The sequence below is a fragment of the Calonectris borealis genome, chromosome 1 (assembly GCF_964195595.1).
Source record: "Calonectris borealis chromosome 1, bCalBor7.hap1.2, whole genome shotgun sequence".
Taxonomy (NCBI): Eukaryota; Metazoa; Chordata; class Aves; order Procellariiformes; family Procellariidae; genus Calonectris; species Calonectris borealis.
Genome location: NC_134312.1, coordinates 98,942,047 through 98,954,878, shown reverse-complemented (window position 1 = coordinate 98,954,878; position 12,832 = coordinate 98,942,047). Strand labels below are relative to the sequence as shown.

At 41.0% G+C, this 12,832-nt stretch overlaps 2 protein-coding genes across 2 annotated transcripts in view; both read right to left on the bottom strand.

Annotated features, from left to right (window-relative positions):
- Positions 1 to 359: 359 nt before the first annotated feature.
- On the bottom strand, positions 360 to 9,012 carry C1H3orf52 (chromosome 1 C3orf52 homolog). Its single transcript, XM_075169165.1, has 6 exons — positions 8,758 to 9,012; positions 5,640 to 5,763; positions 4,934 to 5,067; positions 3,974 to 4,044; positions 1,890 to 2,089; positions 360 to 924 (listed from the first exon to the last, which is right to left on the bottom strand). Coding segments are annotated over exons 1-6 (699 nt in total). The 5' UTR covers positions 8,926 to 9,012; the 3' UTR covers positions 360 to 922.
- Positions 9,013 to 12,604: 3,592 nt separating this feature from the next.
- The window catches only part of LOC142090762 (suppressor of tumorigenicity 14 protein-like), a 28,651-nt gene continuing 28,423 nt past the window's right edge, over positions 12,605 to 12,832 (bottom strand). The window contains exon 17 of the mRNA XM_075169125.1: positions 12,605 to 12,769. Coding sequence (XP_075025226.1) covers positions 12,611 to 12,769 — 159 coding nt within the window. The 3' untranslated portion in view covers positions 12,605 to 12,610. The remainder of the gene's footprint in view (positions 12,770 to 12,832) is intronic.

Genomic DNA, 12,832 nt, shown 5'->3' with positions numbered 1-12,832 from the left:
TTTTTGTCCCCACTGCTGGGACAGGGACTATAATTAAGGGTATAGATTAGTTTCTTTTTGAATTTACAAATGCGGATCAAATAGCTGTCTATTCACTAGTACTAGAAGCTAATTATCAAGGTAATTTGACCCTTGAAAGATTCCTGTGGCATTCAGATGTGTTAGCGAACAAGACATTTTTCTTCCTGATGTTTCTTCCTTCATTTCTATTTCACATTACAGAGGAGAAAAATAGAGCAGATACCACCTTATCCAGGAAGACTGTAGGATGAACAAGGGAATGACGAGAGTTGAAGCTCACTTTAAGAAGCTAGTGCAAAGATCTTGCACGTAATTAAAGAAAATAGAGAGGATAATTAAAGAAAATAGAGAGGATATTTAAGTTTCAGGCTGGTTTGTGAGGAAAGAAGAACGGGAAAACATAGCATATGAAGTTAACAGGGAAAAAAGTAACAGACATGAGCATGGGTGGAAGTGAGCATTAAGGATGAAGCTGTGCAGATAATTTTGGATAAGCCAAGAGAAGAAGAAAGGAGCCATGTGCAAGACTGCTTTTAAAGCTTGTGCAGGGAATTGAGATTTAATCGTAAGGCAAGACAAAGCAAAGGTTTCAAAGTGAACAGAGCGTGCATCAGACAAGATACATGATTTTCACAAGAGTGAAATGGGTTATTGAGCTATCAGGACAACAATAAAGAAGGAGGTAGTGGTGTTATAGGAGTACAACACTGTTATAAATATACCACATTTTCCATTTACTTTACATTCCATTTACATATTGCATCACAGACAATATTTACAGGATAACATCTTTAGAAGTGTTTCTACCTAATGAATAGCTCCCTACCCTGGGATTACTAATAGGTAGGAGAAGCCCATCTCTTCTAGGCGGTGAGGAAGATGAGGAGTCTTTCCATCATTTCTCTGAAAGTTAAAACAGTACATTATTAACATTAAAATGAAACTTTAGTTAGATATTTCAGCATATTATTTCCTGTCCCTTTTACACTGCATTTTCTATGAATCCTGTCAATATATAAGGAACAAAATGATGCTAAGAATTGGAACTCACAACTTGTTTTTCTCTTGTTCCTTCATAAGAGTACCAAGAAAAATCAATATAAGTTAATCGCAAATCTTACTTATATACACTGTATGGTGATGTGTTAGCCTAGAATTATTCTGAAAGCACGTAGGTGTGGCTCAGTAAGTTGGGGGTGGGGGGAAGCAGCTCCATGCATTGTTTTCAGTAAAACTGCAAAGCTCATAAGACTTTTATACTGACATTTCAATCAAGACAAATCTAAATGCATTGGAATCACTACCTAGAAAAACTGGAAGAATGAACATTTTCTTCCTTTAAAAGGTATCGCTGTGCATAATAAATTTTCCCCCAAAATTCTGAAAAGACAAGAATCAGGAGGCTTTTTCATCATTGACTGTGAAAAAAATCAGAAGTTCACTCCCAAATTACTTATCCTGTTTTATTTTGATTAAAATTTGTTTTATAAGCATTCAAATATGAATAAAGAATAAGGTGAAAAATTTTACTTATTTTGCTCCCCATTACGGTACACACACATACGAGGAGATTTTCTTTGTACGCATAAAATGCAAGAAGAGATCTGAAAAGTTTGGTTGGAGTCCGTAGCTAACCAGTCTCATCACTACTCCCTTTCTCGTCAGACAACCAAACAGTGAATCCTAGGTTATACGCTAAGCATAGCAACACTTCCTTGAAAACTGAATATTTTACAATTTTCTTAATACTGTTGTGCAAAATATATTTACTAACAAAACTCAACATCTTTCCAGAAAGATTTCCCTCCTTTCAAGTAAATACTTCTGCTCGATGTAAAAAACCAGTCTCTCTAACGTACAACACTTACATGTTAATGTGAGAGAAGTCGGGTCAAGCTTTAACCTGTTACATTCAGATGTCCCAGGATTAAAAGTATCCTCTTCATCATAAATATTTTGACGTAAAACGTTCCTTATAAAATCTGGGTTCATTGTGTTTTCCATAAACCCCTCTGTTGATGGTGGTACAGAAAACTCTAGCTGATAAAATACAGTGGAGCTTTCATTACTGAAAAACAAAGCCAAGTATGAATGCTTTCAAGTCCCCACTGGGTCTTTTCTTTATTGAGAAGACCGACTTTTCATATCAATGTTGGCATGGATTTTTAAAAAACTTGTTCTAAAGAAGAGCATTATAAAAGAAAACTGCCATCAAAGATTCCTCCCCCTCCTTTCTCAGAGCAGCTCTTGACATTAACAGAAACTGGGCACATACCTGAAGCCAACCTGAGACAAGTTTTCAAATGCACAAAGGGCAATTGGACACGTGTCCTAATGGGGTGAGGTTTTCAGCACTCGTGCTTCACAAGTACATAAGGATAAGAGGTGCTGCAATATCTCATGCATAGGTTAGCTGAGAACCTGCAGAGAGATTTCCTCTCCTGCTAGTAGTACCTGGGGCCACCCAGCTGTGCTCCTAACTCAGCTCTGGAGTGGATTACGCAAACCACCAAACTGGAGTCTCTCTCTGGAGATTTCATTGTTTGCAGTCTACTAAATGCACTGACTACGATTCGACAGTTACATTTTGTACTCACAGAATTTAAAACGTCAAAAAAAGTAGTTGGATGGGGGGAAAGGAGACACAGAGAGAGAAACAGAGGCAGAGAGAGACACACACACACACACACACAAAGAGGCAGAGAGAGAGAGAGGGATCAGCGAGTCAATATGTATGCAGAACTACAGCTTTGTACTTGATGGACTGAATCATAGTTTTACCCGTAAGGCTAAGGAGCTACAGCTCAGTCATTGAACAGAGCTGGCATGCCCAAGGCTGGCAGAGCAGGGGAGCACATTCCCCGGAGTGCCCTCAGGACTGCCCCTTGCCGCAGCCCAAGGGGGCTCTTCCTCTGTCTTTGCTCTCTCAAGGGCCTTGGGACTTTGCAAATCTACTTCCCTTGATTTTCTCCTGTCTTTCTACTCCCCTTTTTAACAGTGATTTTTCAGAAGTCCTTGGGGAAGCCTCTGACTGCCTTCCTTTGCCTCTCTGCTATCTCTCCATGGCAGGACCACGCTGCAGCTGACCTTTCCAGCCCCACTTTTCTCTCTGCAGCTCAGCCTCCCTCCTGTTGTAAATCTGTGGTGTCTCCATAGAATAAAACTTCACAGTCTCAAACACAGTAAACTCCAATGCCTTCCTCCAGTGCCAGTTTCTGCTGAGAGTAAGAGTCTCCCTCTGTTCCAGCTTGAAGCTTTCTGTTGCCTCTGCAAGGCAGGCCTGGATGCTTTTCCCCTTCTTCCCACCACTGCTACCCCTCTGGCTCCACCAGCCTTCGGTGGCTGAGCTTCTCCTTCACGTGTAAGCGTCTCCCACCCAGGCTACCTGAGCCCCCACTCTGCCACCTGCTCTGCTCTCACTCCTGTTCCACCAGTCTCTCCAACACGCTGCTGCTTTAAGATTTGCTCCTGTTGTCCAAAATAAAGTGGTCCAAACAAACCAGCAATGCAATATTACTGTTTTGGCTCTCATGACTTGTACGTCCCTGTTTCCTTTAGCTCTTTTGGGAACAAAACCATTCTCCCCTCCCCCTGAACCCCGTTTTATTTATTTAAGGCTATTTAAGCCACGTCGACCTCAAGTGGTTCCAGCAGCTCATTTTCCTTTTAATAAATATCCTCGAATATGTTTATTAAGGGCTGCACTAGGAACCAAAGGCAACAGAGACGATACTTAACAGCAACAAAATATTACTGTCATGATATATTATTAGCGGCACTTGCCATTTACACCAGAGGATGCTTCGACCGGTTTTCACTACCTGTATATGTAATTTTCCCCCAAACAACCTATTTTTCACAGATTTTAATGTTGTGCATATTTACATAGGCACATGTATGTCTCACCCAAAGCCTGAATTTTCAGATAATTTTGGTGACAGAAATTGCTTACCTGAAATAAGCCACCTGAGCTGACCTAAAATAGCGTCCTAGAGCTGGAGATGAACTGTAGACATCTGTTAACTTGGAGAGAAAAAAGAAAAGAAAAAGAAAAAAATATTTCTTCCATTCACTCTCTCTTTTTCCCATAAAAGAAAGTACAGCAAATCATTCTTACAAGGTGTTTTAAGGGGCATAAACGCAGGTGCTGAAGGTCAAATATCAGCAAATATCTGTCCTGGAAAAGGTACACAATCCTTTTAAGCTTGACAGACAAGTTAATCAGTGCGTTTGAGTGATTACTGTATTACCTTAACACAATGGAAGCACTCAGGGTGAACTAAAAGTATGTGCTCCTGTTGCCATGTGCAATTTATGTTGTTTGGCTTGGGAACTTATGAGTACCAAAAAGCCCTTCTACTCGTATTTGGCAGAGGGAAGGGTCTCTCTACTGAGACTCCCCTTCCACAATAAGTCTAAATCAACACTGCCATGCCTGCTGAGCTTATTTCAGCCGTAACTCAGAGCTGTGATGGCTCAATGGAAATGGCAGCTATAAACCCAGGCTGTCATCATGTACTTACAGGAGAATGCAACACACAGGATTTTTAGCCAGCACTGGGTTTAGATGACCTTCACAGGTCCTCCTAACTTAAATTATTCAATGATTCTATGAAAAAAGGTGAAGACCATGTCCCAGCCATTACTCAAATTTGGGGAAAAAATCAGGCGTGGGTTTTTTTGTTTTGGTTTGGTTTGTTTTTTTTTAATCAATGTAAACTGTTTGTGTGCTTAAAAGCAGACAATTCTTTTTTCTAGATCAGGACTTAAAATTATACTAGAAAAAGTACAACTCAGAATTTTTTGAGGACTTGCAAATGACTGAGTTGTTACACAGAGAAACGGAAACTTCTTAAAAGGGAAAGCATGAATTTATGTTACAAGCTTTGCCAAGAACCACATCAACACATACCCTCTTAGTAATGTCTTCAGAGAAAAGGTGTGGGAGACCACACATTAACTCCAACGTTCCCGAAAAATTGCGACAATTTCCACTATTTAGTAGTGCATCAGGATCCCAATAGTCATCCTCATCCGTGTAAACATCTAATATTCAAAATGAGATAGAAAGGGGAGGACAAAGTTCCAATTAGCAGAAGTATTGGAAAAAAAAAACCCTCTTGGCTTTCTCCAGGGTGTCTCTCTCACAAATTTCCTGGGTAATTACTGACTGGGAGTGACAGAAAGAAAGTGCAAGTCACCTGAAGAAAAGTGACAGCACATGGAGGTCAATCACCCGCCCCCATTAGCGAAAGTCAGCTGCTTTGGGAGCCTGACAGGCACTGACACCACACGAGCGGACGTAAATGATCCATCGCACTTGTTGCAATGTTACAAGCATCATTTCCATCCTCATCCCCGACTCTGTTCTTATAACATTTCGTCACCTAGTTACAAACTGGAATTGCCATCTGATCAGGATACAAGTTGCTCGCTGCCTGCAAAAATAAAAGCGTTCACATCCACTACTCAACACACCACCCTCTGCTGTCAGCATCCCAGTCCCTTCAGCAGTTTACAAAAGGAGTTTAAAGGATGCTACTGCTCAATTTGTGTTATATTAGATTGCACATATTGTACATTTTTATTAGAGGATGAACCGAGAGTGAGATACTTACTAGAATAAAGTATTAGGCTGATGAGAATGACCAGGAAGAATACTAGAAAAATTGTACTTATAACCATCCATAGTTTACACTTCCAGAAAATTACATTCCCACATGATTTCCAGTGATCTCTCTCCTAGTTACAAAAGGAAGGGGCATGTTGATTAATGAAATAAGGCAGGAAAAAAAAATTTAAGCATGTCTCTACTGTAACATTTAGAAACAAAACCCCCCACATAAATGGGAGAGTCTCATTGGTAAGCAATGCCCTACCCCAGGGATTCCCACCATTAAGTACTGCTGCAGGTGGGAACGTAGACCTGCAGAAGGCAAAAGACATTCACAGACAATTACTTGAAAGAGATATATCATTCCCCATTTGTGCAGAATTTTAAATTCCTGAATTGCCAGTAAAGCTGAGGTGCTACAAAGGTGCTTTCATGGCTTCCAAATTTTTCTTTAAACTACATAGATTTAATTCACACATTCCACAAGCTGTCCTTTTAATGTTTGTCATCTCTCCCAACCAAAAACATGTCTGTAGAGGAATTTCCAAAATCATTCACCTCTGCGACATTGATTATATCAGTCTGCATAGCTCCTGGATGCCAGCACTCGAAGCAAGTGGACTGCGATGCATTAGATACTATTGCATTAAAGAACACTGTAAAATAATTGAGACTTTTACAGCTGACTCCCTTTTTTTTCAGAAAATTGAAATCTTGAAGACTATTAAGTACATTTAACAGGAAGTTTCTTACAAATCTCACCTGTTCTAGGAGATCACAAGGAAACTCTCTTCAAAGAAATTGTGCATGTGTGCACGTTCATATAGGAGAGAAAGGACATATAGGAGAGAAAGGACCTGCCTTTCATTTAATTTCTAATAAGAAGTTAGTGGCAGAAGTTAGTGCTTTATTAGTTACCCCAACAGTACTAATATTAAAACAAACAAACAAAAAAGTTTAGGTGATATAGCAAAACAAATAAAAAAACCCCTCCAACTATTTTGTTCCACAGCCAGAAGATTGAAGGAAGGGCATGAATTCATAAGAAAGTAGACCATGATGCCTTTTTAATTCCTCCTCCTGTCCATCGACCGTAAACCCAGCTGTAAACTCCATGTCCTTTTTGGCATCAGTCTGAGGCAAGGAGAAGCACATGCTATAGGTTGTCTGGGCCACACACATGCAGGTTGGCAGGAACTAGCTGCTGGCTGGAGGCACTAACCCAGCTTACCTTCCTTTACTTTTTGAACTTTCTAAGAACCCAGCATAATAGAAAGCCTTTCACTGAATTTAACTGACATCCACCAGCTGGCTCAAAGCTTCTTTGGGGGTGGCAGATGAACAGGGGGAGAAACCAGACACCCACAGAAAGATCTTACAAGAGTAATTTTTCCAACAGCGGACGCAGAGAAAGGGAAAGCGCTCTCTGCAGACACTCCTGTACGCAGAACTTTGCTTTGGTGGAGAAGGAAGGGCAAAGACTGAATATGGTTTTGGTTACAGCATGCTTTTAGGTGTAATCATGTTTACATATATATTTTTTATTTGATTTTTAAAATGTATTAGAATAATGAAGCTTCAATTTAATACTTGACACTAGGATACCATTTCGTATCTGAAAAAAGAAAAAAGCCAGTAACTACTGCCTAGAGTACAACTCTGAAATCAGACATAGTAATATCAGTTGAGACAGACAGTTACCAAGCCCAAGTTTCGATTGAGCTACATATTTAGACCATCACAAAAGTGTAATTCCTAATCACGCATAACAAACAGGGGTGATTTCAAGCAAACATTTAGCTCCCCAACTATCCCCTACCAGCTGGGCCAACACCCTCTGGACATTGCCTATATACTATCTATTGTAAGACTGCCGGGAGGGAGCAGCAGCAGAGAAAATTTCTCCCCGGTGAGCAGGGCGGTTCTTCTGATTAACCTGCCACCTGAGCAGGAAGCAGAGCATGATTATTTTCCAGTGGTCCCTATAGGATAGAAAGCCAGTTGCCAGAATCAGCAGAAACAGAGCCCAAATGAAAGCTCAGTTCTGGGGAGGCGAAGGCTAAACAGAAACTTAAGGGTAAAGTTTCTCAAGATAGCCAAGCGGATCTTGCTCACCCCTGCCTCTCCTCCACCCTCTCCTGTTCCTCTTTGCACCTCCCTAGAATTTGTCTGACCCTGCAGCAAGCTGTTTCAGCTTACCAGACCGGAGGAGAAGTAACTGGCCCCCGATATATATAGTAGAGTGAATGAGGTTTTTGCCTAGGCGGTGGAATGAATCAGCCCAGCAAGATGATCAGCGGGGCTCACAGAAGGAAGCAGTCGCTGTTGCTCGGCCAGGAGCGGGAAGGGAGGGGTGGCGTGACTAATACAGACGAGCTCTCGGGAGGGCTCAGCCATCCCCACAGAAAAGTGGGAAACTTCTTAGCTCTGCCACAGATATTCACTCTGCTCTTGAGTAAGTAATGAAAATCATTGTACAACAGTCACCTGCGAGTATATATTGCTCCTCTGCCAGCATTAGTCTGTTCCATAGCTTTGAGCTAAGTGCTGGGAGCTACCTCCCTCAGGATGCACATACTGGTCTTAACTGAGGCTTTGGGGCACTCTATTCATACAAATTCATACGTGTTAGCAACTGCAAATTACTCAAAGACAAAAAGAGAGAGAATCCAGCATGGTCTGTTTCAGGACATCCTATTCTTGTTTTGGCAACACTGTTTTCTGATTAATTTGTTCTGAAAGAAAACCTGTGTCTAATACGGGTTTCAACTTTTCTTCTTTCTGGTTTTGAGCCTAATCCCACTGATAGCACATGAAAAGAGAAAGCAAAACTCAGAGTACCAATTACAACTTCATTTCCTAAGTTAAAGTTCACAAACAGCCAAGCACCAAAAAATAAAAAAGCTTAAAATCCCACTCCAATATTAGAATACTTCATTGAGAAGAAGAAGAAAAGAAATATCTTTAACAGATCTTTAGCCTTTACTTTCAAGCGAATAACCTTTCCCTCTCCCTCAAACAACAAATTAAACCACCCTTACAAGACATTCCTGCAAAGTGTCATTTCTCTTGCTGTGTGGTATTTTCCCCAACAGCATCAAACGAGAAAGTGAAACTCCTACCTTTCTTGTTTGAGCATTTAGAGGCTTGTCATGATCAGCTTCGCTTTCCTCCACATTATCTTCTTGTAATTCAATAATCTCATGCTCCTGACCAGAGCTTTGCCTTTTCATAGCTTCTGTCTCTGCGCAAGGACCTCTGTTTCCGAAGAAAGCACGGAGGCAACTCATTTCCTTCTGGTTTCAGCAGCAGTTATGGTCAGCAGCAGTTCTGGTGTGAGGCTGGAGACGGTAACAGTGAGAGCTGGGATAGTTTTCACAGAAGTGATCTCAAAATACTGATAAATAAGGGGAATTCCTTGAAAGGACAAATGACCTCAGTAGCTAGTGCAGAGGACAAATGGGAGGCGGAGGAAGTATCGATTTGCCTAGCCGCTGGAACAACAGCCCTCAGCTGTGCAATACTAGGTTTTCCAGTTTGTCTACCTTACTGTACCAGCCCCTGACAAGCACGAGCAGGTGACTAAACCTTCAGCAATGTTGTCATTTGCTGAGGCAATTTTGAAAGGAACCGGCTTGCTTTCCCTGCTGCTGTCAGCCGAAACAGTAAAATACTATTGCAGTTATCCGCACAGATAAACAAACAGATGTTGTTCTGAACAGCATAAACTCAGTAAAGGATCGCATAGCTTGTGGTTTGGTTAGGCTGTGAAGGGAACTTATAATATCCATCAACACTTCCAATTTTAGTCTCCCTGTATAGTCAAGAAAGGAATGAACGCTACTGTCCTTTGTTCCGTGATTTGTCCTCTCTCTAGCTGTTATGTAGCCTAAAATCACGTTTGGTGCTAGAGATCCATTTATGTCTATTCACATACTATCCAACCTAAACCCGAGAAGCCACTTCCATGTAAAAAACCAAAAGGACAAATCTGAAGAGAGGAGGAAGGTAGCCTTCAATTTCAGCCTGTGCTGTACAGGGCATGCTTTTATGAAGCAAATCATGGTGTGAGTTGAGATCGGTCTGCCCTAGCTTCCCACATGAAGTCTCCCGTGCTACTTAGAGTCACTCATAACAACTTACTGCAGCCAGGGGCTGATTCCTCCCCTCACTCCCCCAGTACCCTTCATCCTACCTCCTCTCATTTCTCCTGTTCTGACTCCATCCTCGTGTTTCTCCTTCATCCCCACAGAGCACCTTTCTCCTCTCTGGATCAAAAGGGTTGGACAGGCAGCCGGTAACTGCACTCTCACTCACTTTCTTGTCCCAGCACAGAGAGGATAGTGCATTAAGGGGAAAACAAAGCCTCTTTCTCCAACTCCCTCCCTTGCTGGCTGAGCAACCACTCACAGCACTGCTCTGTCTTTTTCCTGCCAAATGCTGAGGATGCTTTTCTTCCCTCCAGATTTTCCCATTGTGCAATTCATCTGGCTACTGATGCCTGGAACATTCCCAGGGGTTCAGATCCCTGATGTCACGTCACAGCCATCCAGGCAAAGGCACTCCATCAAGCTGAGCACACGGCTTAGTTTCATTCAACAAATAAAAAGAAATACAAATTGTATACCCCACCTTTTGGTTCTGGAGAATCCTTAAAACTCCAGAGGACTGAGGATGAAGCTGAGCAGTCATCAAGATCAAAATGTGCATCTGGATCCACAAAATTTTACCTGGATCATTTTCACTAGAAAAACCCTTTACCTACTGGTTCTTAGTACTCCTGCTGGAGAATAGCTCCGTTTATTTCATTTCCACTCACAGTAAAAGACCTCACCTTCCTACTGAATTGTCTGAAACCAAGACAGTTTTACTAAGTCAAATGAGTTAATGATTATGGATCTCACCCTGCAAAAGCCAAAGTCCTTTTATTTATGTCTGTGAAGGAGCTCTTCACAAAGTCTTGATTTTCTTTCGTCTGGGTGATCCAACTTCCACACTTGGTGCCTTTTTTGCATGTGAAGTAACTGACCCTTCTGATGCATGGAGCTGAGAAACTCTTAAAGAAAACGGGAAGTTGAGAACTGATCTGAACTTTCTGGCCTAGGCTTTTATCTAAAACAGAACAGCAGAAAAACTGTTTTCTTCCGTAGTGAAGACATCTCTGGTTTCAATATAAGGAAAAGAAACTTGTGCCCTTAAATGTGCGCTTGAGTAAAATGGGCAAGTTAGGCTCAGCTTTATAAAAAGAGGAAACTCCAAGGTACAAATGTAGTTCTGATTGCAACTGGGGATTAGAGTTTCAGAGGCATAATCGATTAAAAGAATAAAACATAACTGCTTGCATTTTTAGCATGTGTTTATTAAAAAGGAAGATGTGAATGACTAACTAACCTTTAAAGATACTAAACCTCCTAAAATATAGGTTTTGAGTATAGCTTATGTGGTAAGTTTGACACAAGCATTGTGGGGGCAGAAATGCCCAACACTAGCACAAGAAAGGAAGGAAAAGCAGTATCAGTGTTAGACATAGGAATCTCACTGCATGCAGATTACAGTGCTAGCTCATTCCAGTGTTTCCCCCCCATGCTGCCAAGGTGGGCCTAAAACTAAACAAGGATCACCTATTTATGTACTGTAAAATAGAAGTGTGATGTGTGGACAGCAATGACTGCTATTCAAATTGCCGGCTTCATTTTTTTTTTTAATATATTAAAGGTGAAAGCTAAACACTTCCAAATACTGAGCACAATTTTAAGACCATCTAGAAAGACCATCTCAACAGATATTTTATTAAACTGAATACCAGCATTCTTAAGTCCCATAAACAGCTTTGGAAACCTTAAATCAGCTAGATGATTGGCTGCTCAGGAGATTATAATTGTCAAAGCTAGATTTACTGCTAGGGTTAAAGGAATGTGGCTGTCATTTCCTCTTCTACTTTATTTGAGTCCAAGAATGCATTCAACCACATAAATCCCTTTTTCTTTTATGTTCCTTTCAATGTCTTGTAGCCATGTGGGCACAGCCCAGGAAGAGATACAAACCAAAAATCCTGACCTTGAAACTCTGCTTGCTGCAGACCAAGGACATCAGGAAAAGCAGCACAAACCCACCAGAGGCATGCTAAAATTCAGAAAGCATGCCAGAGCCAGAGCTGGGGAAATACACTTGTAACACATTGCAAACATCAGGCCCTACAACTATGTTCAAATTGTAAAGAGAATGTAAGAAAGCACCAAAGTTTTTTTTTGTTTGTTTAGTTAATTAAAACTGAGTATTTCTTTCCTCTTATATGAACCTAAATGATGTTCTTCCGGTTCTTTAATGAAAATTTCTTGCATCCTAACATTTGTGAGTTATATATCTGATGTTTTTAGAAAAAAACAGGAGACAGCCCAAAAGTTACAGCGCAGAAAGGAACAGTCATGCAGTGGCAGCATAACTAGAGAATGAATTAATCTCCACTTTGTACGCTATACTGATTATAGTACTTGTATTTTCAAGAAACATGTAATAATTGTTTATGGTTAGAATCCTGTAACATCACTAAGGTAATATACATGAGTTGAGTATATATGGGATGTAGCCATGAATATCCAGATATTTGTATGTGGAAACATATAGTTATATACATAGCAAGGGAGATGGAAGGAGGGGAGAAGATTTGCAAAAGAAAGATTTGGCTGGATTTTTGTTACAGGTTCTAATCCCTTTTTATGTTGTTTTTAAGGCAGTGCTGTTTCTGCTGCTGGGGATAAGGAAGACGAATCTATAAGGAATCTGAAGTTGCTCTGAATCGAAACAGTTACTGCTTAGGTGAACAACAAATGGTGGTTTCTTCATTAAGGAAGTGCATTCTTTCACAAAGAAACAGTCAATGGCATTTTCATGTTATATCATCAGAGATGGACATGATAGACTACTGTAGGAAGCAGCTTTCATAAGGGAGATCATCTTAATTTTCTCCTTGGCACATCAGTTTGTATTCTGACGAATCCAGTCATAAAGTGCCGTCACCTTCGTGTATACACCAGGACGATTGCGCCGAGCACATCCTTCACCCCAGCTCACAATGCCAGCAAGGTACCATCTATTTCCCTTTCCTGTGCAGGCCAAGGGACCTCCAGAATCTCCCTAAAATGAAGGGTGTTCGGCCGTTAGTGCGCGCACACACACATACACACACAGAGCACTGTA

Coding starts and splice junctions, on each gene's coding strand:
- C1H3orf52 (XM_075169165.1), bottom strand. CDS start 8,925: ATGAGTTGCCTCCGTGCTTTCTTCGGAAACAGAGGTCCTTGCGCAGAG. Junction 5,068..5,639: donor CAGCCTAATACTTTATTCTA/GTAAGTATCTCA, acceptor TTTGAATATTAG/ATGTTTACACGGATGAGGAT. Junction 2,090..3,973: donor GCTCAGGTGGCTTATTTCAG/GTAAGCAATTTC, acceptor TTTGTTTTTCAG/TAATGAAAGCTCCACTGTAT.